Below are 23310 nucleotides of genomic sequence, written 5' to 3' on the forward strand. Positions count from 1 at the left end.
GGGGCCATCTCTTGGGAGGGTCACAGCGGGGCATGGGGCTTGTGAGAGCAGATGACCTGGGGCTCGCTGACGGACTTAGTAATGGCTTTATGTGACTTAGAAATGTAGGTCGCTGGAGACTTAGCCGGGCTCCTCCAGGGAAGGTGGTCATGTGTCTCTTCATTCAGAGTCACCGGCTGCAGCCACAGTCTGAGTAATGGTGATTCAGGGACAGAGGCTCTTAAATCAAAATTGGCGGGTTTTCCATTACCCCCACAGGAAATTCGGACTGTAGAGCTGGGTCAGAAGCTTCTGAGGAAAGTTGGGGATAGGAACGATGACTTCCGGCCCCCTCTTGAGGATATCCCCGCAAGGAAAGCTTTTTGGGAAGAGAGGCTTGTCTGGGAACATGGGCTGGGATTGCTTCCTGTGACCATGTGGTTGGCCCTATCAACACTGCCTTCTTCTGGCCTTCTGGAAGCTCCGTGACTTTGTCAGTCCCATACATAAAGGAGGTCTAGTGTTACGACAGCCATGTGAAAAAGACAGGGTTACCTAAACTGGCTTGGTTGCCAAAAGAGCATATATATGCTTTGATTACATTAATAGAGGTATAGACCCAAGGAAAAGGGAAAGTCTTAGTTGAACTAAGCTCTCCTGTGTTCAGAACACATATGAAACATTATATTCAATTCTGGATACATTTTAGAGATGAGGGGAGGTATTAGAGAGATCCAAAAAGGTTGCCTTAGAGGTGGTGAGCCTTCCCAGGCAATGGGCCACGGAGCAGGTGAATTTAAATTGAAATCCACTGAATGCAACAAGAATGATTAGTTTACAGGCACACGACAGTGTGGATGTTTCTCCCACATGTAATGTAGAGGGAGAGAAGGCGGACACCAAAGAGCGCACCCTCCTTGCATTTATGCGTAGTAGACAGTTGGCAGAGCGAATCCAGAGCACTAGACATCACAGTGACCGCCGAGAGCCCCTGTGGGGTTAGGCAGTGGCAGTCACCACAGGGGGCGCGAGGGAGGAGTCTGGGCATTGGCAGAGCTGGGTTTATCGTCGCGGGTGCTGGCGACACAGGCAGGTGGGCTGGGGAGAAGCCAGTGAACGCTGTGCTTTGGCTGTGTGCACTTTTCTGTGCATGTGTATCCGACTTCAGTAAAAAGTAAAAATAGGACAGTCTGAAGATTGTGAAATCATGCCAGTGGGCTAGAGGCTCTGGAACGGCCCATAGAATTTTTGGAATTTGCACAGACTGAGGTAGATAGAGATAAAGATCCAGATCCAGAGAAGGGGCCAGACACCACGCCACCCCTGGGCTGATAGAGACCCTCTGCTTCGCTGTTATGGAGGGCTGGGGGGATTTTCTAGTACTTTAAAATTTCCTCAGCACCCAGTGGCTAGTTCTGATAGAAGGGTTGAATGGCTTCCTGCGCTGTGCCGTCTTGCAGGGAAGTCTCTCTTTAAGGGACTCTCTCTAGCATTCACACCCAGCCTGGCTTTCCCGGCAGGGCTGCGGGGTGCTGTGGGGTGCTGCAGGGCGCCGCGGGAATGGGCAGCCGTTACGGCCGCGCTCTTTTCTGTGTGTGCAGAGGGAATTGTTTACATTTTTCCCCCAAATGTGGGCTCCCCTCTCTCCCTCCTTACAGCTCTCTTGTGCTTCCTCCAGCTTTTTGATCATGTGGCTGAGTGCCTGGGAGACTTCATGGAGAAAAAAAAAATCAAGGACAAGAAATTACCTGTGGGATTCACATTTTCCTTCCCTTGTCGGCAGTCCAGAATAGACGAGGTAAGCACACTCTGGGCTTGGCGGGTCCCGCAGGAGCCCCAGAGTGGGAAAGTCAATGAGCCCCCTTTCCCAACCCTTTCTCCCCTTTTGCTCTCCTGGACAGATGGCCCACCTATCTTGTATTTCTCAAGAAACATTTGTAGGAATTAACGTGAGATCGTGTTACTGTGTTTGTCTTTCAATTACTTAAGGGATTTCCATATTTCTGAAGACGGGGTAGGTGGGGACATTTATAAAATCCAAGCAAGTGAAAGAAAAGACAGTAGGTTTGGTGGAAGTGGTGAGAGGCAGGCAAACCTTTTGTCAGGGTTGTGCAATGTGGAGTTTACCTGGAGGCTGTCCCGGGAATGGGGAGTCTGGTCAGGACCCCATGTCTCGGGTGCCCGGGCTGCACCCGAGCAGCTCATGTCCAAAGCTTTGCACATGAGCAGCTCCATCCCCAGAGAAGCCCTTTGTGACCTCTGTCTGGGTCCTCGTGCCCATGGTGTTGTGGGTCATTGTTGATTCATTCACCTGCTCAGCAGGGAGGGACTCAGACGAACCCCAGGGCACCACTGTGCCTCGGATGGCACGCACAGAGACAGAATGAGTAGGTGCGACATGAGAGACAGAAAACACACACAGCGACCTGTGAACAAGCCTCTCATAATAGGGACCCTGAGAGTTCATGTTACTGAGGGTCTCTGTTCGAACGCGCACCCCACAGTGAACACGGTATCTTCAAACACGCCCAGTTTACAGATGAGGACACTGAGGCTGGCAGGGGTCAGGAACCTGCCCAGGATCACCCATCTGGGAAGCAGCAGAGCCCAGACTCACTCTGGGCGGTTTGGCTCCCGGGCCGGTGCTCCTAACCAGTCTGCTTCCCTGCAGGAGAGTAGCGTTGGTGCATATGGCCCCCTCCACGCTTTTGGGCAGCTCTCCTGTATGTCTTTATTGGTAGGGTAAGCGCCCTGTCTTGGCCACTGCTTTATGCCCTCGGAGCCCTTCTGTCTGTGCCATTTGTGTCATCACATGTTGGAGCAGGAGGGGGCTTGAGGGCTTAGTAGGGCAAACCAATCAGTGCCCAGTTGGAAAACCAGACCTCCCGAGGTCACAGGGCTTATTAATAGCAGACCTAGGGCCAGAATCCCAGACATTCCTGTCACCCGTTCCTTCCCCCTCCCCCCATTGAAGACCTCTGAGGCACTGCTGTCCCCATCCCCATTAGGACTGCTGTGGCCTGTCCAGACTCTCTGGTGTCTGGCTTGTAACACCTCCAAGGTGTTCTGATCACTTTGGCCTCCATAGTGTCTTCCTGAACCTTTCTTAAGGCCTGTTCTTGGTACTAAGTTTTCCTTGGCCTCTAAGAGCAGAGACGTGACAATCACATCCCCCTGGGAAAAGGGGGGCAGAGACTGCTCGACCTAGCTCCGTCGTCAGGGACACTGCCTAGGTGCCATCCCCGGATGGCCGGGCTAGGCCCTGGGAGAGGACAGGGAGCGGATGGGGCCCGCCCCACAGAAGCTGCCATCTTCTGGGGAGGAAGGCATTGCAGAAGGGGGAGAGAATATCCTCAGAGGCAGGAGAGCCCCCCAGGGCAGGGCAGATGTGTCTGTTAGAGGGGCTTTGTGAGCAGAGAGGTGAGAGGGCCCCCCCCACCCCGGCCTTGACCCCCATCCGAGGAGGGCTTCCTAGGCTGGGCTGCACTGCCTGCTGGGAAGCCGGTGAGACTAATTACCCATGGGCGGGGAGGATGCTATGCACACTCTTCAGGGCTGCCTGGAAACTTCTGGATTCTCCAGCTCTAAACCAGCTGCCTTATTCCCCAGATGAGCAAAGTGACCCTCAGAGGAATCCGGGGAGCTGCCCACAAGGATGTGGGCAGAGGTGTGAGAATGGGACTGGTCTCCTGACTTCCAACTCCATATTCTTTCCACAACATACTCTCTGAGGCTTTTGCAGGTTGGGGTTGAGGGGAAGAAGACAGGGTCTAGGGGTTTCTGGAATGCCTGGCTTAGGAGCAGGCTGCTGCTGAACAAAGAGCCGCAGAGAACCATGTCTCCTAAGCACCGCCCCGTTCTGTGTGGCTTTCACTGTGAGCGGGGGCGGGCTGCGTGTGGGCAAGCACCCACCCCGGTGGCACCTTGGAGGCCCACGGGGCCCGAACCACAGCTCTTTCCCACCCTGCCGCACATGTGGGCATATTTCTCCATTCAGAGAAAAAATAGTCAAGTATAACATTTATTTTTTTCGACTCTTTGATTTAAAAAAAAATACAAAAGCAATTATATAATGCTGTTTATATAGATAATATAAAGATGTAAAGCAAAGACTAAAATTCCTACCCTTCCTGATTCTCAAGTGAGTGACCATTGGCTGTCTAGTCTTGTTGATAAGTCTCCATTAATACACAAACAGAGATGGGGCCTATTGGACCCATTAGTGGAGTTGCTGCTTACAAATGGGGGTTAAATTCCAAAGTTAGGGAAGAGGCACAAGTCATATGCGCTGGGTATTATCCTTATATCTCTAGCACCTGGCTTTAGAAGTTCAGTAGCCAAGAATTCTCCTGACATTTTGTTTCTCTTCCCCATTTGGCTCTGCCTGTCTTCCCTCCGGGCTGTGGGAGCTGGGCTCTGGCTTGCCAGCATGGAGGGGGATCAGGTAGTAACAGGATTTCTCTTGTTCTCTTTTTACTTGAAGTCTGGCTGTGTAATCGACATCCAGGCAGATTTGCACACTGGATTCTAGCCTGAGCTACACGGTTTCTTTCCGTGGCATCCCCCAGAGAGATCCATCCTGCCAGTGGGTGGACAGGAGACGGGACGGAGTCTGGCTCTGTGGTTACCCGCTGTGATCTGGAGGGAGCCGCCTGTCCTCTCTGGGCCTCCGCTTTCTCACGGCCCTCGAGCGGCCTCCCCAGGGACCTGGGGGTTCTGCAGGACTCCCAGCCCTCATCCAACCCCCACCGGCTCTCCTTCGCAGGGCATCCTGATCACCTGGACAAAGAAATTTAAAGCGAGCGGAGTGGAGGGAATGGATGTGGTGAAGCTGCTTAACAAAGCCATCAAGAAGCGCGGGGTAACTCTTCTCTGGGCCATCTGTCCCGGCTGTGTGGAGGTGGGGCGGTGTGGGGAGGAGGCTGGGGTCTGGAACAGACCAGGCCCTTCCTGGGGGCAGTTGGGCATGGCCAGAGGCATCACGTTAGGTGTCCTGAAGACACAGGCAGATGAACAGGGAGAGTCCACAGCCCGGAAGGTCAGGGTGGTTCAAAGTGGGGTTCCCAGAAGCACTGCATGGAGATCCTGAACCCCGGGGCGGGAGCTGCCTCCTTCTGACTGGAGTGCTGGGCTGTGCAGAGGCAGCTGACACATGCGGGGGTCGCCTGCGTGGCTGGAACAAGGGCCATCATCACAGGGCTGTAGTGCGTGGTTTGCGGAGGGCTATGCCTCTGCTTGGAAGAGAGTCTTAATCCGGGTAATGAAGGTGACCGTGTGGTGTCTGTGCTGGAACCACTGCACTCTCATCCGGTTGGTCTGGGGGCCAGCAGTCAGGAGCACCGGTATACCCCACTGCAGGAGCAGTGCTGACTCCGAACACGGGGTCTCACTGGCCGTGCCCTCTTGGACGTCAGTGATCTCTGCTCCCATGTGAGAGTGGACAGAGACAGCCCCATTCTGTGTCCCCAGGACTACGACGCCAACATTGTGGCCGTGGTGAATGATACAGTGGGGACCATGATGACCTGTGGCTACGATGACCAGCAGTGTGAAGTCGGCCTCATCATCGGTAACGTCACCCCTTTCCTCATGCCCGCCCTCAGCCGGGGTTTCCAGAAGGCACAGGCAGCCCGCTCTCGCAGCTCCTGAGCTGGTTCCTCTTTCTCTCCAAGGCACTGGCACCAATGCCTGCTACATGGAAGAACTGAGGCATATCGACCTGGTCGAAGGCGACGAGGGGAGGATGTGCATCAACACAGAGTGGGGGGCCTTTGGGGACGACGGGTCTCTGGAGGACATCCGTACCGAGTTCGACCGGGAGATCGACCGTGGCTCTCTCAACCCCGGGAAGCAGCTGTGAGTCCCACCTTTTCTGCCCCGTTGTGTGCGTGACCTTGGGGATACTTAGCCAGAGTTAGGGGTTGAGATGAGGGGGGTGGAAAGGCAGGTGATCACAAAGCCGAAGCCCATCAAATCTGCACAATCCTTCATTCCTTTGGCTAGCTACGCGGTTGTAGCAGCTGCAGCTTTAAAAAGCATGTTTTGAATGATTTTCTCTTTGTTGAATTACGCTGTAATTGTGTCCTGGTAAAAAGTTCTGAAGATGAAGAGCACAGAAGTGTTAGTATAGAACTAGGGTTTCAAAACCCTCGTGTACCCTGTAGTCACTCGCACTGCTGCCCCGGGGGAAGCGAGGCCCTGCGGCAGGCAGGGCGGCCGCCGAGCAGGGGAGTGAGCGTCCTGAGCGCCTTGCGCTGGGTTCCCAGGGTACCGAGGACCCCCTTCCTGTCCCGTACTTAGAGCTAGTTGGGGAGGCGTGTCCCACGTTTGAACATCGGTCCTGCAGAGGAGTGGGGGCAAACCTTTGGAGTCATACAGAGCTTAGGGAGCCCAGAGCATGGAGAAACTTCCCCCATGTTATGGGCAGACGGGTCAGTGTTGGTAACGAACATCAGACTTACTGGGCCGGTTCTTTTTGGCCTCGGAGAGCTCGCGGCTGCAGAGGTGTGAGTGATGTTATTCAAGGCGGTGTGGGCATTTGTTGATTTGAGCTATTTGGTTCCTGCAGTGTGTGCTCCTATTTCTCTGTGATGCCGGCGGGCTGCTGGCTCTCTCTGCCGGCCCTGCCAGCTGCCTTGCCCTGGGATCAGGTGCTGTCAGCGTGCTGACTCTCTTGGCTACGGGTCCTTATCCCGTGCCAGAGAGACATGGGGATTCGTTTGTCATTTTGAAGCCCATCCCCCCAAAATCTCCGCACCCTGGGCTGGATGAGGGGGCTTTCCACCCGAGCTAATGGCATCGTGTAAATGGCCAGCCGCCCTCCACCGGGAATGGCGGTGGCAAGTAACCTGGGTTTGTTAGAGAATGCCAAGTTCTTAGACCCAGAGTTGAACATCTACTTTGTATCCAGAGACTGGGGTACCAGCTTGGGATAAAGGATGCCAGTGTTAAAGCTCTGATAGCCAAAGGTGTTTTTTCCCCCAATCTGTTCATCTACTCATCCATTCATGGGAGAGCTGCGGCTCTACTTGATGGCCCTGCTGTCTCAGGGACCTCTGGGGGATATTCTGTAATATGTACATATGCAGCGTGTTACATCTCTAAAACCCTCTCGCTTCCACATTTGCAAGCATACGTGACCCCAGGGGTTTCAGATAAGACATTATGTAGCTGTAGTGTCCGTCATGCCCTTAATCAGAAGGGCAGGGGACTGCTACCTTCTCAGTGGAGCAGGGCAGTTACCTGGGATAACTGACAGATATGACCCAGGCCCGTCTGTCCCGGCCCCCGTGGGGGGATCCCCTGTGGCTTGGGTGGAAACCTGGATTTCGCTGCCATCCGTTTTGAATTATTTCTGAATTTTTCTAAGGGGCTGAACCATAGCCCTTGGCTGAACGGTGAACTGGGCTCACAGTTGCCTTGCAATAAGCATTTTTGGAATGATGGCTGGATGGATGCGTGGATGGATAGTGGATACGGAGGGGGATGGGGATGGACAGATGAAGGATGGGGGTGGGGGGGATGGGTGGATGGTTGAACGGATGGATGGTGGGGATGGGGGACGGATGGAGGGTGGGTGGGCGTGGCTAGATGGCTAGCAGACGGGTGGGTCAATAAACAGTGAATGGGTGTAAGAGTGAAGGGCGTATGTATGTTTCCCTGTGAACCGAGCCCCAGAGGTCAGCTCTTGTTAAGAAAAAAGCTGAAGAGGGGACAACGTCTTGAGTTACATCATGTATTCCTGGAAATAGGCTACTGGTCAGAGAGTTTTTTGCCAAAAAAATTTCTGCTCTTCTCCTAGGTTCCTTGTCTAAGTTTTTGGGGATTCCCTGTGTTGTCGTCTTTGCAATGCCGAGTTCTTCAGAGCCATCTCGTCCTCCTTGTCAGGGAGGGGTGTTAGCTCCATTTGACTGGTGGGAAAATTAAGGCCCTGGGATAGGACAAGCTGCCCCAGGAGTCCTGGTTGAGCTTTGATCTGGTTTAGGCTTAGGGTTTTCTGCCCCATTTGAAAATTTGAGTTTTTAGAGTGAGCTTCTAGAATGCCTAAGAGTCAGCTCTTCTCATTTTCGGACAAACGTTTATCAGGAAGGGTCTGGAGGAGTGATTTTTCATCCCTGATTGCATATCAGAGTTACATAAAGGCCTTTTAAGAACATACTGCTGCCCGGGCACCTCTCACCCTACCCACCTCCCTCCCAGTTCTGACTCTCACTGCGCCTGGGCTGGGGCTGTCCTCAGGAGCCCGAGAGTTCCCCAGGTGATTACAGTGTGTAGCCAGGGTTGAAAATGTAGGCATGTGGGATTTGCACGAAGGCCAACCCCCAGGTGGGCTCTGGACCCCTACACACCCGCTCATTCATTTTGTCTGAAGTTTACCCTCACCAAGTACCGACAATGTACGGTTGCCGGGAAGGGCATCGGCATGGTAGCTCTGTGGGTCCTGCCTTCCTTGGTGACCTGCTGCTTTCAGGACAGCAGGGGACGGCTCGGAGTAGTCAGCAGCCCCAGCCAGGCCCCGGAGTTAGGCGGTGTCTCTCTAAAAGGGGTCAGACACCCAGCTCCCTCCCTGCTGTCCTTGTATTCTAGGCCTTTGAGATTCTGGTCACATACCTATCTCCTACTCTGGATTTGAGTCCCATCTTCTTTCATTTTTAATTCTCTTTCTCCTCCCCTCCTGTCTCCTTGGGCTTCTTGATCTTCTTTTTCTGTGTCGTGTCTGGACTTTTGTATGCCATTGCCTGGTGTGATTCCTTACCGCATCCTTCAAAAGGCAAGGAGACACTTGCCTCACAAAACAGCACCAGCAGTGAGCAGGACGCTTCGACCTGGAGAGTTCTTCCGTCTGAATGGTGGCAAAGTCCATCCCCAGACACCTGTGCTTACCATCGCTCTGCCCACTCTGCAGACCTCTGCACACTGCTAGTCCCGCTTAGCATGGCCTCAGACCTGTTCCACCTCTCCGTCCCTGGGCTGCCGGTCCCAGCACACCCTGGCTGCCAGGGGAGCTCTTGATTGGCCGTCAAGTCCTGGCTCCCCTTGTCTGACCATGACCCCCATTCCGCCCCTCCCAGCCTGTCCCCAGGCCCCGTTGGGTCTCAGCCCTGCCTGGGTATGCCAGCGGGCAGGAAGACCACAGCACCACAGTGTTGCCTGCCAGCCTGTGGTCATCAGCCTCTGACTCCCACCAGGCAGGTCGCCACTTGCTGGGTCCCGGTGGGAAAGGAGCCTGTTGTGTCCGTGTGCCTCCAGTGGGCTGAGTGAGGCCCATCAGAGGTGCCTTTTCCTCGTCCTGCTTCTCTGACGGCTTCAAAGGATCTGTGTACATAAAAGACGTCCTATGGGAAAGGGAGATCATTTTGCATGCCTCTGGAGGGCACAGTGAGAAGCAATGGATAGAAGGTGCCAGGAGGCTGATCTTAGCTCTTGCTAAGGGGAAGAAGCTTTTCTGTTGTCACATCACCCGAAGGGGGGGCCAGCTGCCTAGGGAGGAAGTGAGCTGTTAACAATGATAGCTCACATTTGATGGCATTGCCCACAAGAGGGGCAGGACAGCATGGTGCTGAGAGCCTAGCCTCTGGTGCTTAACTGGGTTCCAAGTGTGGATTTGCTACCCCTTGGCTCTGTGACTATGGGCAAATGATATGACCTCTCTGGGCCTCAGTTTCCTCATCTGTGAAATGGAGATAGTGACGTTGTCCACCTCATGGGACTGTACTGAGCACAGAGCAAGTTAGTACACGTGATGTGCTTAGAAAAGCGTGAGACATTCCTGATGCAGACACGGTAGCACGTCCCCCCCATGAGCCCTGCACGGTGACCTCATCAGCGGGCCCTCCCCTCTCCCCAGTATCCAGGTGAGGAAAGCAGGGAGTAGAGAGCACGGTCAGTGGAGAGCCAGGATGCAGCCCAGACAGTCTGGCTCCTGCCTGCTTTGAGATTTCCTGATCGGGACTACACAGAGGCAGTTCCCACAGGTCCTTGGGGTGCTGGCGGAACGGCCGGGCCTCAGAGAGGCGCCCTCCTGCCAGGGATCTCCGACACAACCTTGGCTGGGGCGGTCGTGTCTGGTCCTGTCTGGAGCGGGAACAATGCGGACCGTGTTTCTCTGTGCCCATGTTGGGGTAAAGGGGGGCCAGGTGCTCAGGTCCCAGCAGCACCCAGGCTGGCTCAGGGGGCGAGCAGCATGTTCTGCTGTGTCACAGGCAGCTCTGGGGGTGCCAGCTAGGCTCCCTCGGGGGAGAGGCAGGCTCCTGGATGTCAGCCTGCCGCTGTGGTCTGTCCCGGTTGGAGCTCCCTCCTGGCCCCTGCTTCACCAACACATGGGGCCCGAATCTGGCTCAGAGGTAGCACAGAGCCCTGGTCTCCTATAGCCTTGGGCTCAAAATGGCTGCTGCGCTTCCAGACCTGCCACCTCCCGGGGAGGCAAGAGAGAGAGAGAGGATATACTCTGGGACTGGCCTGTGGCTGCCCATGAACTGCTCAGAGCCCTCCCCTGGGATTTAGGGTAATGTCAGTGAGGGAGGAGTAGGCTCCCCAAAGCAAATTCATGGTCGTTTTGGCTAGAGAAGGAGAACATGGATGCTGGAGGGGTGGCCAGTGACAGAGCTTCTGTGGGGCATGGCTGTGTTTCAGCCCCATCAGCTTCCCCCCGCCCCAAGAAGGCATTTACCCTTTCTGAGCCGGGAAATGGAGAGAATACTTCCAGCCACCTTCTGTCACAGGGCTCGGGGACTTCCCTGCTGGAGTGATGGGCAGGAAGGCCCTTTAAAAAGCATAGTGCAGTGTTTTGTAAGAAATGATCGTATTTTGCGTTTCTGGGGCGGCCTCCTCGTCATCCCCAGTCTCAACCTCCGGGCAGCCTTCCCTGCCTGTCCCCGTGCCCTGCCCTGGCGATGGGTGTGGGGTCTGGAGGAGACGCCCCCTTCTCCACTGCTGTGTCGTGGTCATTTAGTGACACAGGTGTGTGATTTTGCCTGCTGGTGAGCCCGTGAGCATGAGGCAGTGCTTCCTGCTCCTCCCTTCTGCCTCCGGCCTGTCTGTCCTGCACCTCATGAGCCGCCCTGGGAGGACGCTTGTAGGGAGGCCCTGAAAGGTGCCACGTGCTTTTCTCCTGCAGGTTTGAGAAGATGGTCAGTGGCATGTACTTGGGGGAGCTGGTGCGACTGATCCTGGTCAAGATGGCCAAGGAGAGCCTCTTATTTGAAGGGCGGATCACCCCGGAGCTGCTCACCAGGGGGAAGTTCAGGACCAGTGATGTGTCAGCCATTGAGAAGTAGGTGCTGCCCCTCGGGCTTTTCTCTTTCCCTTCACTCCACCCCGCACCCCTGCCCACCTACACATGTGAGGGCTGGTGATTAGAGGCCAGGAAACTGAGATTCCAGTGGGGAACAAGGAGTTCACTGAGCCTGGGCCCTGGGCTTAGAAGCCCCCTGGGACATGTGAGGACCTTCTCCAGACTCTGCTTTAGAGAACCCTGGCGACCTCAAGATAATTGGGTGTTCCCTGAAGAAAGGGTTCTGTGGCTAATAGGATTGGGAAATACTGCATATTTATTCTCCATTGAGAGATCTGTAGTATTCATTACCATATTAAAGAAAACAGTTCATTTTGGTTGACTTATAATTTCCCAAAGTCCTTTTTTTCTTTTTTTTTTTTTTGAGGGGGGGGACACAAAACGAGAGCACGTATGTGAACGGGGGTTGGGGGAACGAGAGAGAATCCCACACAGCCAAGCAGGGTCCATGCACAGTGTGAAGCCTGACTTGAGGCTCGATCCCACCACCCTGAGATCATGATCTGAGCAGAAATCAAGAGTTGGACGCTTAACCGACAGAACCACCCAGGTGCCCCAATTTCCCAAGCTTCTCTGGTACCTGAAACACCCTTCCCACTGCCCACCTCCCATTCTCTCACCTCTTAACAGCCCGATGTGTTCCCTGGCACAAGTTTGGTAAATGTGGTTAGCAGCTGAGACGGGGCCGATAGGGAGGACCGAGACCAGCCAGCCACCTGACTGCGCTCTTTCTGCCGCACCATGAGAAACCCAGGCGTCTCTGCCCCAGCTGTGACTTGTGGGCCTGAACCCAGAGAGGGAAGAGGGTGAACTTGATCCTAGGGCAGTCTGATGTGGTTGGGTGCCTCCAGGTCTGAAGGACTCGTGTCTTGGGGTTGGCTTCCGTGGGCCACCAGGCTCGGTTCCCGGTTCGGAGACAGGTAGCCATGCAAGGCCCTCTGCTGAAAGATAGGGCTGGTCCGGTGCTAGAGACGTCCATTCATCTCCGCATGAGGCTGTCGTTCCCACTGCCCTGCTGAGTGCCAGAGACATCAAGCCGGTGGCTTCCTAGCTCCGGCTCCTGGGAGCATATGCAGGTCAGTGGGCTGCAGTCAGAGGAGGCAGCTGTGGAAGTTGGAAGGGGTTTATGTGGACTTACTCCTCTCTCACATCCCCGGGCATTTACCCTCGGATCACTCCCCCAGGAGCTCTTGGGGCAGAGCGACTGTTGGCAGGACGCCAGGTTCCGAGCTTCTGGCCCTCTCTCTGCTCGAGCCCCCCAGTTAGCTACTGGGAAGGTAGGGGGCAGGAGGCCCATGGCGGGTCTTCAGAGCCATTGACAGTCAGGAAATGCCTGCCTTCCCTTTGGCCTCTTCTGGTGTTGGCTCTTTGGTTACCAAGAAACAAAAGCCCATTTGAACTAGTGCAAGAAGACAGGTAGACTGTCATAAATGTGTCTCAACAGAACCTGAGTGTCCCACCAAGGCAGACGTTCAAAGCATTTTCTTTAAAATCTGCAGTAAGATGGTGTCACCCATTTTTATTTAGCATTGTTCTGAAGTCTTAGCCAGTGGAAAGAAAGAAAGAAAAAAAAAGGAAGTAAGGAAGGAAAGAAAGAAATTAAAGGCATAAGAATTAAAAAAAAAAAAAGGAAGTAAAATTATCATTATTTGGATGTTAATTGTCTGTGTGGGACACCAGAAATACCTTGACAAGTGAATAGAATAACAAGAGGTTAGGGAGTTCACTGGAGATAAGGTACAAAAGTCAAACTGCATTTCTATATATTGGCAATAGTTAAAATATGCATGTGTTTAAATAAGCCTTTTATTTTAGAATATTTGTAGACTTAGAGGAAAATTGCAAAGATGGTACAGAGTGTTCCTGGGTATCGCTGACTCCGTTTTCCCTAAACATCTGACATTACTGTGGTACATGAAGGTGAAAAAAAAGGGAGCATACATATATGTATATATGTTGATATATGCCATCTATACCGTACCGTCTATAATAGTAACAAAATCCTAAAGTACCTCAGAATGAATCTAACAAAAGACGCACAGAACGGGTATGCAGAAAATTCAAATTTGACTGGAAAACCTCAAGGAAAGGGGTGTTCGCATCTCAGGACGACTCCCAGACAGACCTCAAGAGCAGATTTGCCTGCATCTCCGGAGCACCGAGCTCTCGGGTGAAAGTGGCCACATCTCACCTCCACTTCTCTCCATGGCCCTGGCACGTCATGTCCCAGCCCAGCACAGTTTTTTCTCTTTATTACCTGGTATTTCTTATGGAGGAGACTCCTTCATGTGTTCTTCTCAGGCATTTGACACTTTTAATCCCATACCCCCGCACCCCCCCCCCACCACACATGGCGAATGTATTTCCCCTTCCCAGGACTCTGGACCCTCAGTGCTTTGTGCTCCCCAATGGGATCCTTAACTCACGGTTATTGGCCTCTAACCTCACAGGAATAAGGAAGGCCTCCACAATGCCAAAGAAATCCTGACCCGCCTGGGAGTGGAGCCATCTGACGACGACTGTATTTCAGTCCAGCACGTGTGTACCATTGTCTCATTTCGCTCCGCCAACCTGGTGGCTGCAACGCTGGGCGCCATCTTGAACCGCCTTCGAGATAACAAGGGCACACCCAGGCTGCGGACCACGGTTGGTGTCGACGGGTCTCTTTACAAGACGCACCCACAGTGAGTCTGCCCTTTGCTACCATTGGCACTCAGTGCCCATCTGGGCCGAAGACTTCCTCCAAAGGTCAGACTTTTGCACCCAGTGAAGGTTTTTGGCACACAAGACAATTGTAGTTCTGGGCAGAAAGATCAGAATTGCCCACTTGAGAAACACCCAACCCTCAGTCAGTTCTCCTGGTGTTGCATCTGTACTGTCCTTTCCCCATCACTTCTTCCGTCATGTTAGAGACATCTGTGCTGCCGGGAACACTGGGTGGAATGTGTCTGTATCTTAAGTTCTCTTGCTTATCCATTTTGTTTCAGAGACCTTCATCCTCACTGTAGCTTGCTTGGGTCATGTTGCAGTGCCCACATTCTTGTTTTGGAAGCTCCTGTGGAAGGCCCCCCAGCCCTCAGAGATACTTTTGAAAACAGGCAGCTTGTAGACCTTTGCATGTGAGAGCTGGTCCCTGTTGGTGATGAGGGGCTGCCTTCTTGTATACCAAACCCCTTAGCTGCAGAAGCCTTCTGTGGTACCGAGAACATGGCTGGTCCAGTTTTCGAAAGCTAAAGATGAAATTCCTAGTCTTTGTGTGCCATTAACAATAGCTGCCCATGATATGATTGTTTTGCACAAGATCTCAGATGTTTCGGCACTCTGTGTGCGAGGTGCATGTGACGTGGTCTTGTGGGCCCTTCACAGCCAGTTCTAAACACAGTTACGCGAATGTGGACTTAAATGGAAACCGTTCTGGTACTGAGCAGCTAGGGCGTGAGCTCGTTACATGTCCTTATCTGTTAGGTTTATAATTTTATCTCTCTGTATTTTTAAAGTATTTGTAATTTTTAAAAAAGATTTTATTTATTTATTCAAGAGAAGGAATGAGCACAAGAAGGGGGCAGAGGCAAAGGGAGAGGGAGAAGCAGGCTCCCCAAAGAGCAAGGAGCTTGATGCAGGGCTCGATCCCAGGATCCTGGGATCATAACCTGAGCCAAAGGCAGACGCTTAAGGACTGAACCACCCAGGTGCCCCAGTAACTGTAAAAATTTTGATAATGAAACCAGCTATCTTTTTGAGGGATAGGTGGTTTCTTGGCAAATGTTTGGATAAGAAAGGGATTTGCAACATCACTTTAAACATTTTTTTTAATTGTGGTGAAATACACACTATGGAATTTACTGTCATAACCAGTTTTGAGTATACAGTTCAGTAGTCTCAAGCCCGTGCACACTGTTGTGCAAACGGTCACCACCAGCGCCTCCCCAGCTCTTCATCTCCAATGTCACGAGTACAACCAGTGACTTTGATCAGATGTGTTCTCTTTCAGAAACGACAGGTGTTTGGTATAGAAACTTGAGACAGTTCAAAAAATGACAGAGATTAGAAAGGATTTTTTTCATCCTACCCCTGGCATTGGTCAGTGTTAATATTTTGGGGTTCTGGTTTCCCTGTTTCCTTTGGCAAGCAGCCTTCCACACTTAAAACAGACCATAAACTTTGGGGAGGTTCTCTGTCTCACTGAGTCCTTAAGTTCTCTTCTGGCCGATAAAGAATGTCTTGACTCTTGGGGGCGGAAGGAGAGGGCAAGTGAAAATAGAAAACAAGAGTGGTTATTCGCAGAGCCAGTAACCAATTGAAAAAACAACTGATGAACTCACTTAGTTCCCATCACCCCAGTATCCTCCAGATCCTGTCAGTCCTCATGGACTCCAAGGTTAAGTTTCAGGCCCAGGGTCACCTAATGCAAGTGGCAGAGCTTGTCCTTGTCTTCCGATCTGTCTGACTTCCAAACACCGGGCTCTGGACCTCTGTGTTGTCAGCTCCATCTCGTGATGGAGGACAGAACCCTTTGTGGACCCTGAGTTTTCTGTATTTGATACTCGTGTCTTAATGTGTGTGACTGTGGGCCCTTCCATTTTTCCTTTTTACTTCTCTGCATTTGCCAGCTTTTCTCCAAAGCACATGTATGACTTGGGTGCTGAGAACATCAAGTCTAGAACATGGAATTCAGATGTGGGAGAAGAAAGGGGAACCAGAGCTCCTTGACTGATGGCTCAGTCTAACTGTTGTGGCCTGCTCCCTTCCCCCCGGCCCCCAGGTATTCCCGGCGGTTCCACAAGACTCTGCGGCGCTTGGTGCCTGACTCCGATGTGCGCTTCCTCCTCTCGGAGAGCGGCAGTGGCAAGGGGGCCGCCATGGTCACCGCGGTGGCCTACCGCCTGGCCGAGCAACACCGGCAGATCGAGGAGACCCTGGCCCACTTCCGCCTCACCAAGGACATGCTGCTGGAGGTGAAGAAGAGAATGCGGGCGGAGATGGATATGGGCCTGAGGAAGCAGACGCACGACAAGGCGGTGGTCAAGATGCTGCCCTCCTTTGTCCGGAGCACTCCAGATGGGACCGGTGAGGGCCTCTGCCGCGGCCGACGCAACCCTCCTGCTTCTCCCATCAGGGGCCAAGCAGGGCTGCAGGGAAGTCGCGGATGTGTATATTTTGGCAGGAACTAGAAACACAACCCTCTGCTTTCCGTTTTTCCCACTGGCTGGCCCCGTGTGTGAGTCAGGGCACTTGACCTGCCCTGGATCCGGCCTCCCAGGCAAGCACCATCTCTCAAACCACAGTCCCGCTCAGAATCAGAAGGTGTTCTTCCAGCAGTGAGCCTGGGCCGGTCCTGCAACGCTGGGATGGCTGTGGGTCCTCTCCCAAATACATTCACTGGCAGAAGGATAGATGCCCGGTGCACCCTTCCTAGCTCCTGACATGGTGTGCTGCGGGGCAGACGGGCCCGGGGCTCCAGACAGGTGGGAGAACAGAATCCAGCCCTTACAGGTGACCTTGCTGAGCGCTCTGGGGACTCGAGGGGCTTCCTGGGTGGGCCTGGAAATCAGATGTGTGGTGGGAATTAGGTTCCCATGGATAAGTGACTTACAACTGTGTTACACCCTTGCATTCAAGACCACCCTCAAGCCTAGTGACCTCAAACGGCAACCACGTCTTACTGCTCCTCTGCGCCAGGCCCAGAGGGTCTCTGCTGGACACATTTGTGCGTCTGCACTCGCTGGGTCAGCCCGGAGGCCTTGCTCACGCGCCCAGCTGTCAGCACTCAGCGAGGGTGCAGTCTTGGCCTTGGCTGTGAGTCCCATTCTCCAGGGGCCGCCGGGCTCGTCCACATGGCAGCATCAGGGCCCATGAAGGAGAGGAGGGACTTTTAAGGCTCTCGGAGGCCTGGGCTGGAACTGGCTCAGCTTCGCCTCTGCCACACTCTGTCGGCCAGAGCGAGTCATAGGGCTGGGCTGGAGCCAAGGGGAGGAGAAACCGACTCCATCTTCCGATGGGAAGAACTGCAGAGTCACTTTGCAGAGGAAAAGTACAGGGAAGAGAATGACTGTGCACATTTTTACAAACACTCTACACATTGATATAAACTGCCAGTTTTTTTGTGAGTTTCCCTAAAACTGGCTCACTGTTGCCACGCTTTTTAGGAACCCCAGAGAAGTTTGTTTGTTTATCGAGACCATTGGTTCATTCGTGGGTTTTCAGTCCCTGCAGTGAGGCTCGAAGGTCGTGGCGGTCAGAGTGTTCGTGCCCACCCTCCCTGAGCCCGAGTTATGTGCTGGAGGGAACAGAAGCTGAGGCTTCCCCCCTGTATTTAATACGGGGGCTCGAGTCTTGGGGCTACTGGCTGCCACAAGGTGCTTAGCTGTTTTTGATGTTGTTTATGTTCTTGACTAACAGAGCACGGTGACTTTTTGGCTCTTGATCTTGGAGGAACAAATTTCCGTGTCCTCCTGGTGAAAATCCGCAGTGGGAAGAAGAGAACGGTGGAAATGCACAACAAGATCTATGCCATTCCCATTGAAATCATGCAGGGCACCGGGGAAGAGGTGAGACAGTCTGGCTTTGATGCCACAATGGCCCACGTGTGTCACACGTCCAGTGTCCTCTGCGGTCTGCCCCCAATCTGCCTTGGGGTGCATGTGGCTCTGCTGTCGTGTCCTTGTGACCTGCAAGCACTGGGCACCTTCAGCAACACTGCGGAGTTCCCGAGGGTGCGCTCGCTCTGCATGTGTCGGGGCACCTGTGTGCGTGCGTGTGTGCGTGGAAATGTGCCCTGGCGTGCGTGCCCTGAAGCATGAAGCCAGAGAGCATGGGTTATCCCTTCTTTTCTCCTGCAGCTGTTTGACCACATTGTCTCCTGCATCTCGGACTTCTTGGACTACATGGGGATCAAAGGCCCCAGAATGCCACTGGGCTTCACCTTCTCGTTCCCCTGCAAGCAGACGAGCCTGGATGCGGTAAGTCTCTTTCCTGCAGGCGCTGGATGATGCTGGCCTCGAGGCTTCCCCCAGCCTCACTCGTCCCTTTGGTGTCGGGAACGGTTCCCACGTCACAGTGGGTTAATCCGGCTTTCTGTCATGCCCTCCGCTTTATTTTAAGACCCTTCTCTATTGATTTTGTATCATTTGCCACACCCACCTCTTCTGGGACACAAGAAGGAGGCTGTCAGGCTGGAGGAGCCACGGGTGCCTCCTTGGGTCACAGGTGGGGGTGTGGCCAGGGAGGGAGCCCCCGGAGCGGCATGAGCTCATGTGGAACCTTGGGATTTAAGGCAAACGTTAGGCAGTGCTAGGGAGGCGAGGTTGGGCCACTTCTGGAAGCCAGTTAATCAACTCACCGTGCTGACTTAGGGGTTTTTCCTCTGAAGCATTTTCACATCTCAGCAGCTAGGTCCATATAAACTTGTGTTTTCTGCAGTTTTTAAAGCTCCGCATTGTTTAAGGAGTTCGTCCTCATTGACACCTTTGGTCATTGTAGTCGAGGACAAACCTAGCAAATGTAGAACTTTGTTCAAACTGAAAGTTCGCTTTAGGCAGTAACAGTGTTCCTAAAAGTTTATATTCTCCACTGACGTTGTTCAAAGACTGTTCTTTAGGGGAACTAGATGGTTATACCAGGGGGCGCACCATTATCCTACGTCTCGGTTTCTCTATCTGTGAAATGGGCATTGTGGACCAGCTGGCCACGGGGACCATTAGGAGGGGGTAGGCCCGTGGAGGGCCCCTTCTTTGGGCCTCAGATGCTCTAACCTCATCTCCCTGGGAGTGAAATGTTATGTTCTGCCCAGAAGGGCTGATGCCACAGGACTCTCCTGGTGCCTTTCCTCTTTCAGGGAATCTTGATCACCTGGACGAAGGGTTTTAAGGCAACTGACTGCGTGGGGCATGATGTAGCCACGTTACTAAGGGAAGCGATAAAAAGGAGAGAGGTAACTATTAAAAAGATATTTTTTAAAATTTTCACTGTTTGGGGGGGGGTTATAAAAATTGTCCTTGCTGGGTCGTAAAGAATTCAGACAATACAGAAGCGTGTGTGACCTGGGCAGGCAGATTCCCTAAACTGTCAGCAGGTAAACAGGAGGTGAATGGTTTTATGTTGTTAAAGGATGGTTTAAGAAAGGTAAAATCATGACTCTCTGACAGCTTGAAGAAGAAAAAAGCAGCCCCTGGTGACTGGGCCCAGTCAGCCTTGGTGGCTGGGCTCCTGGTGAACATGGAGTATGACTCCATAACTGATGGAATTAGACAGGAAGGAGAGGAGTCAGTACTCATGTCTGCACTGAGCACGCACTCAGACAGTGGCCCTGTTTCCGGACAGCCTCCAGGCCTGGGCAAGCCCCGCTCCGAGCCCTCCCGGAAACCACCAGCCCAGGCTTAAATCCTGGAGTGGGTGCTTTCTAACCTGTTCCGAGATGCCCATAAGCTGTGTCACCCGTGTGGCACCTGGTCCCTGTGCCCGGCTCTGTTTGACTGTAGGTGTATTTCTGATGGTCTTTGGCTGGAGGACATTGAAAAAATATAAAATGGAAAATTCCAGAAATGTTGTTTGATTTATCAATGAGGGAATTAGTTAAAAAAAAAAAAAGTCCGAATGCCTGTAGTTCAAAAGAGTAATCAAATGCACCAGCCATGGGGAAGGCTGACGTGAATGGGTTTTTGAAAGAGGGATGGGTTGCACCCAGCAGAGTACATAAGACAGCTTCCATCCCATCACAAAAAAACCTGGTGACCTTCTTTGGCCCACATCAGCGCTGTCCCCGTTAGCATTCTTGACCCTAGTTCTATGCAGAGACCGACCCATGTACGCACATCTCGTAGCAGGAACCCTACCGTACGCACACTATTACACCTTGCTTATTTCCCTTAATGTGAAGAAGGCATCTTGTCCTGTCATCACACAGAGACCAACGTCCTTTCCTGTGGCCACACAGCAGCGTGGTGGTTGCTGGAACCATGTCTTATACAGGTTCGCACGTAGCCCCTTCTGATCTAGATTTCTGGTCCGTGCAAGCCATGCAGTCAGTATCTTTGTGTACCTGCATGGCGTTTCCGGAGGACGGGTTCTGAGGAATGGATATTGGTGTTCTGTTTTGCCTTCTGGAAGGCTCTAACACTCTGAACTCCCGAGAGAGAGCTGCTCGTCCATAGTCCCTCTTTTCTCCATCCAGTGGTTCCCTCCAGGCTGCCTCTGTGTCACTCGGCAGCATCTGTGAAATGGGTGGAATGCTTCCTCTCTTTAGCTCTCCAATGTCCGATTCATCATTAATAGCAGGTGTTTAGTTAGTGAAGGAATATTTAGTCACCTCTTAAAGACTGGTGAGGAAGCTGTTTCAGTTGAGGCACCACGAAGCACTATCCCTCCCCTGAAGCTGTGTTCCTTTCTTTCCAAAGGAATTTGACCTGGACGTGGTGGCTGTGGTCAATGACACGGTGGGCACCATGATGACCTGTGCTTATGAGGAGCCTACCTGCGAGGTTGGACTCATCGTAGGTGGGTGTCCTGGAAAGTCTGTCGCTTTGGGCCAGGGAAGGCTGGGTTTTCCTGTTCTGTGGGGCCATAAGCCAGCAACTCAGTCCTCTGTGGGAGACACTCTATCTGTCCCTTTTGTCCCCTTACTGCCTCCAGAGTTTGGAACAAGGTTGCAGAGCCGTCAGGGGACTTTCTCCTCCCAACACTCAACCCCAAGGCTCGCGACCAGATGGCCAGAATGGAGCTGTCCTGGAACGAGGCCCCAGGTGGCTCACAGGGCTTGGGTGGACAGGGTGGGAGTACCTGGGGCCGGCCTGGCCACCAAGGCAACCACTGGGCCTATAGGGAAGGCCACCAGGCAGGAGTTGAGAGGTGAGAGCCCATGACTGGGAAGGCAACAGAGCCCTCCTTCTCCCCTGACTGTGGGCAAGGGCCAGAGAGTAGTCTCCGGCACCGTTTTGCTTCTAGCAGCCACTGTCCCGTGAGCAATCCCAGCCACTTGGGTGGGCCACAGAGAGGTTGGCTCTGGGGGAACCCTTATAGTCCAGACACAGGAGGGGTCTGGACTCGAGAGCGCATCATATCGGAAGCATATCAGTTCGGGCTGTGAGAAGACCATTTGTCCCACTGAGTCTGCTCCTGGTGTCCGAATGTTGGGTGAAGGCCCTATTTCTTGGCCAACCTCTGCAGGCCCTACCTGGTCAAGGAGGGCCAGCAGGCCTGCTGGGCAGACCCTTTGCTAAATGTCTGGGAGATGGGGAGAAGGCCCCTGAAGGCTGCCTTCCTGGTGCTCGGGAGACCTTTTCATTTGTAAAACCATTTTGGCTCCTGAGGAAATTCTGAAAACTGGGGAGCAGCTGCAGGTGTAAGGTTTTGGGGGCCTGACTCTGGGGCTGTTTTGTTCCTTCCTTCCTTTTGCTAAGCTTTCTTCGCCCACCCCTCCCAGCACCTCAGCTTCTGAACGGGTTTAGGTGTGACACGCAGATCCAGAGTGACACAGCACATTATTCCCCACGCCAGGCTGGGCCTGGCCTTCCTGCTCAGTTCAGGGCTGCCTGATGAGCCGTTCCTGGCAGCGGGTGAGAGCGAGCGGGTGGGGTGGAGCTTGTCCCAGCCCCGCCCCCTCCCCTGCCGCGTTCACACCCACTTCCTCCTCCCTCCGCCCATCCATCCCTTTGCTTCTGACGCCCATTGGCAAGAAATATGATTTATATGTTTCGGCTTTCTGGGCACCCCTGGCCATTTCTGGGGCGGCTCTTCTCTTTCACACTTTAGGGTGGAAGGGAGCTGAGAGAACAAAAACCCCAAACAATCCAGTGACCACAGGGAGAAGCGTTGGTGAATTCTACATACCTTTCTTTAAAGGGAACGAAAACAATCCAAGCCCTTTTGGTCCAGCTAGTGGGGACTGCCTTGTGTCCCCCAAGGGGGCTGAAAGTCTATCTGTATCCCATCGAGGCCGGGTTGGTGGTGCTCTGGGGCCTGGTTTCAGGGAGTGGGGACCTGCTGGAATTTCTGTTAGAAATGCAGAGTCCCAGGCCCCGCCCCCACCTTCCACTTCAGAATCTACATCTTAATAAGCTTCCCAGGTGACCGAGGTGCAGATCCAAGTATCGGGGGCAAGCATTCCGTGGTTAGTTGGTTCGTTTTACATTTTCTAGTCCCTTCACAGAGATAAGGCCCAGGCCCCCCGGGGATGGGGATGTCGTGGTGACGGAAACTGCCAAGAACCGTTTCAGACACTTCCTCTCAGTTTCCATACTCGGCTCCTCGGGGATGAGAGCAGCAGACCGTTGGTGGTCCCACCGCAGTCCTTGCGGGCCCACAGACTAGGCAGTTCAGGGACGGAGAGCAGAGGCTCCTGGGTCCCTGGGAACTGTATGTCAGACTTGGTGTGTGCACCCAGACGCAGGTCCCTTTTCTCAGGAGCATCCTCAGGTTTTCAAGGAGGGCTGTGACATCAGACTGGCAAGGTATAGCCACCTTAGGAAAGGTGCCATGGACGTGCTGGGACACTGTGGTTCCCTGAGCCAGCTGTGAGCTTCATTCTGAAGCACGTTGGGAAGGGGACCAGGCCGGCACAGTCCATGACCGTTCGATCCGTGAGGATGAGCGGACATCCATGGTATGACATGATGATGTGACAGCCCCAGTGTATTTATTTTATAGATATGTGTGTGTGTATGCAGTTGTGTGTACGTGTGTGCACGTGTGGAGAGAAATATTCTTCCAAGCTGAATACTGCCTAAACTTTTGCCATTGAAGACCTTGTTCTTTTTTTTTTTTAAGATTTTATTTATTCATTTGACAGAGAGAGCACAAGTAGGCAAAGTGGCAGGCGGGGTGGGGGTGGGGGGAAACAGGCTCCCTGCTGAGCAGAGAGCCTCGTGCAGGGCTCGATCCCAGGACCCTGAGATCATGACCTGAGCCGAAAGCAGAGGCTTAACCCACTTAACCCACTGAGCCACTCAGGCACCCTGAAGACCTTGTTCTTTGTTGTCACACTGTCTTCTGTTAAAATAAACAGAGCTCTGCCTAGGCAGGTAAATCCACGAGGTCCTCGATTT

General features: G+C 53.2%; 1 protein-coding gene across 2 annotated transcripts in view; it reads left to right on the forward strand.

Moving 5' to 3' along the window:
- The window catches only part of HK1 (hexokinase 1), a 78472-nt gene that overhangs the window by 48979 nt on the left and 6183 nt on the right, over nt 1-23310 (forward strand). For both annotated transcript variants that reach the window (XM_032312018.1, XM_032312017.1), the window contains 11 exons: nt 1658-1777; nt 4745-4840; nt 5449-5548; nt 5652-5835; nt 11096-11251; nt 13723-13956; nt 16035-16339; nt 17672-17820; nt 18112-18231; nt 19107-19202; nt 20665-20764. In XM_032312018.1, the coding sequence (XP_032167909.1) occupies nt 1658-1777; nt 4745-4840; nt 5449-5548; nt 5652-5835; nt 11096-11251; nt 13723-13956; nt 16035-16339; nt 17672-17820; nt 18112-18231; nt 19107-19202; nt 20665-20764 (1660 nt within the window). The remainder of the gene's footprint in view (nt 1-1657; nt 1778-4744; nt 4841-5448; nt 5549-5651; nt 5836-11095; nt 11252-13722; nt 13957-16034; nt 16340-17671; nt 17821-18111; nt 18232-19106; nt 19203-20664; nt 20765-23310) is intronic.

Source organism: Mustela erminea, chromosome 14 (genome assembly GCF_009829155.1).
Source record: "Mustela erminea isolate mMusErm1 chromosome 14, mMusErm1.Pri, whole genome shotgun sequence".
NCBI lineage: Eukaryota > Metazoa > Chordata > Mammalia > Carnivora > Mustelidae > Mustela > Mustela erminea.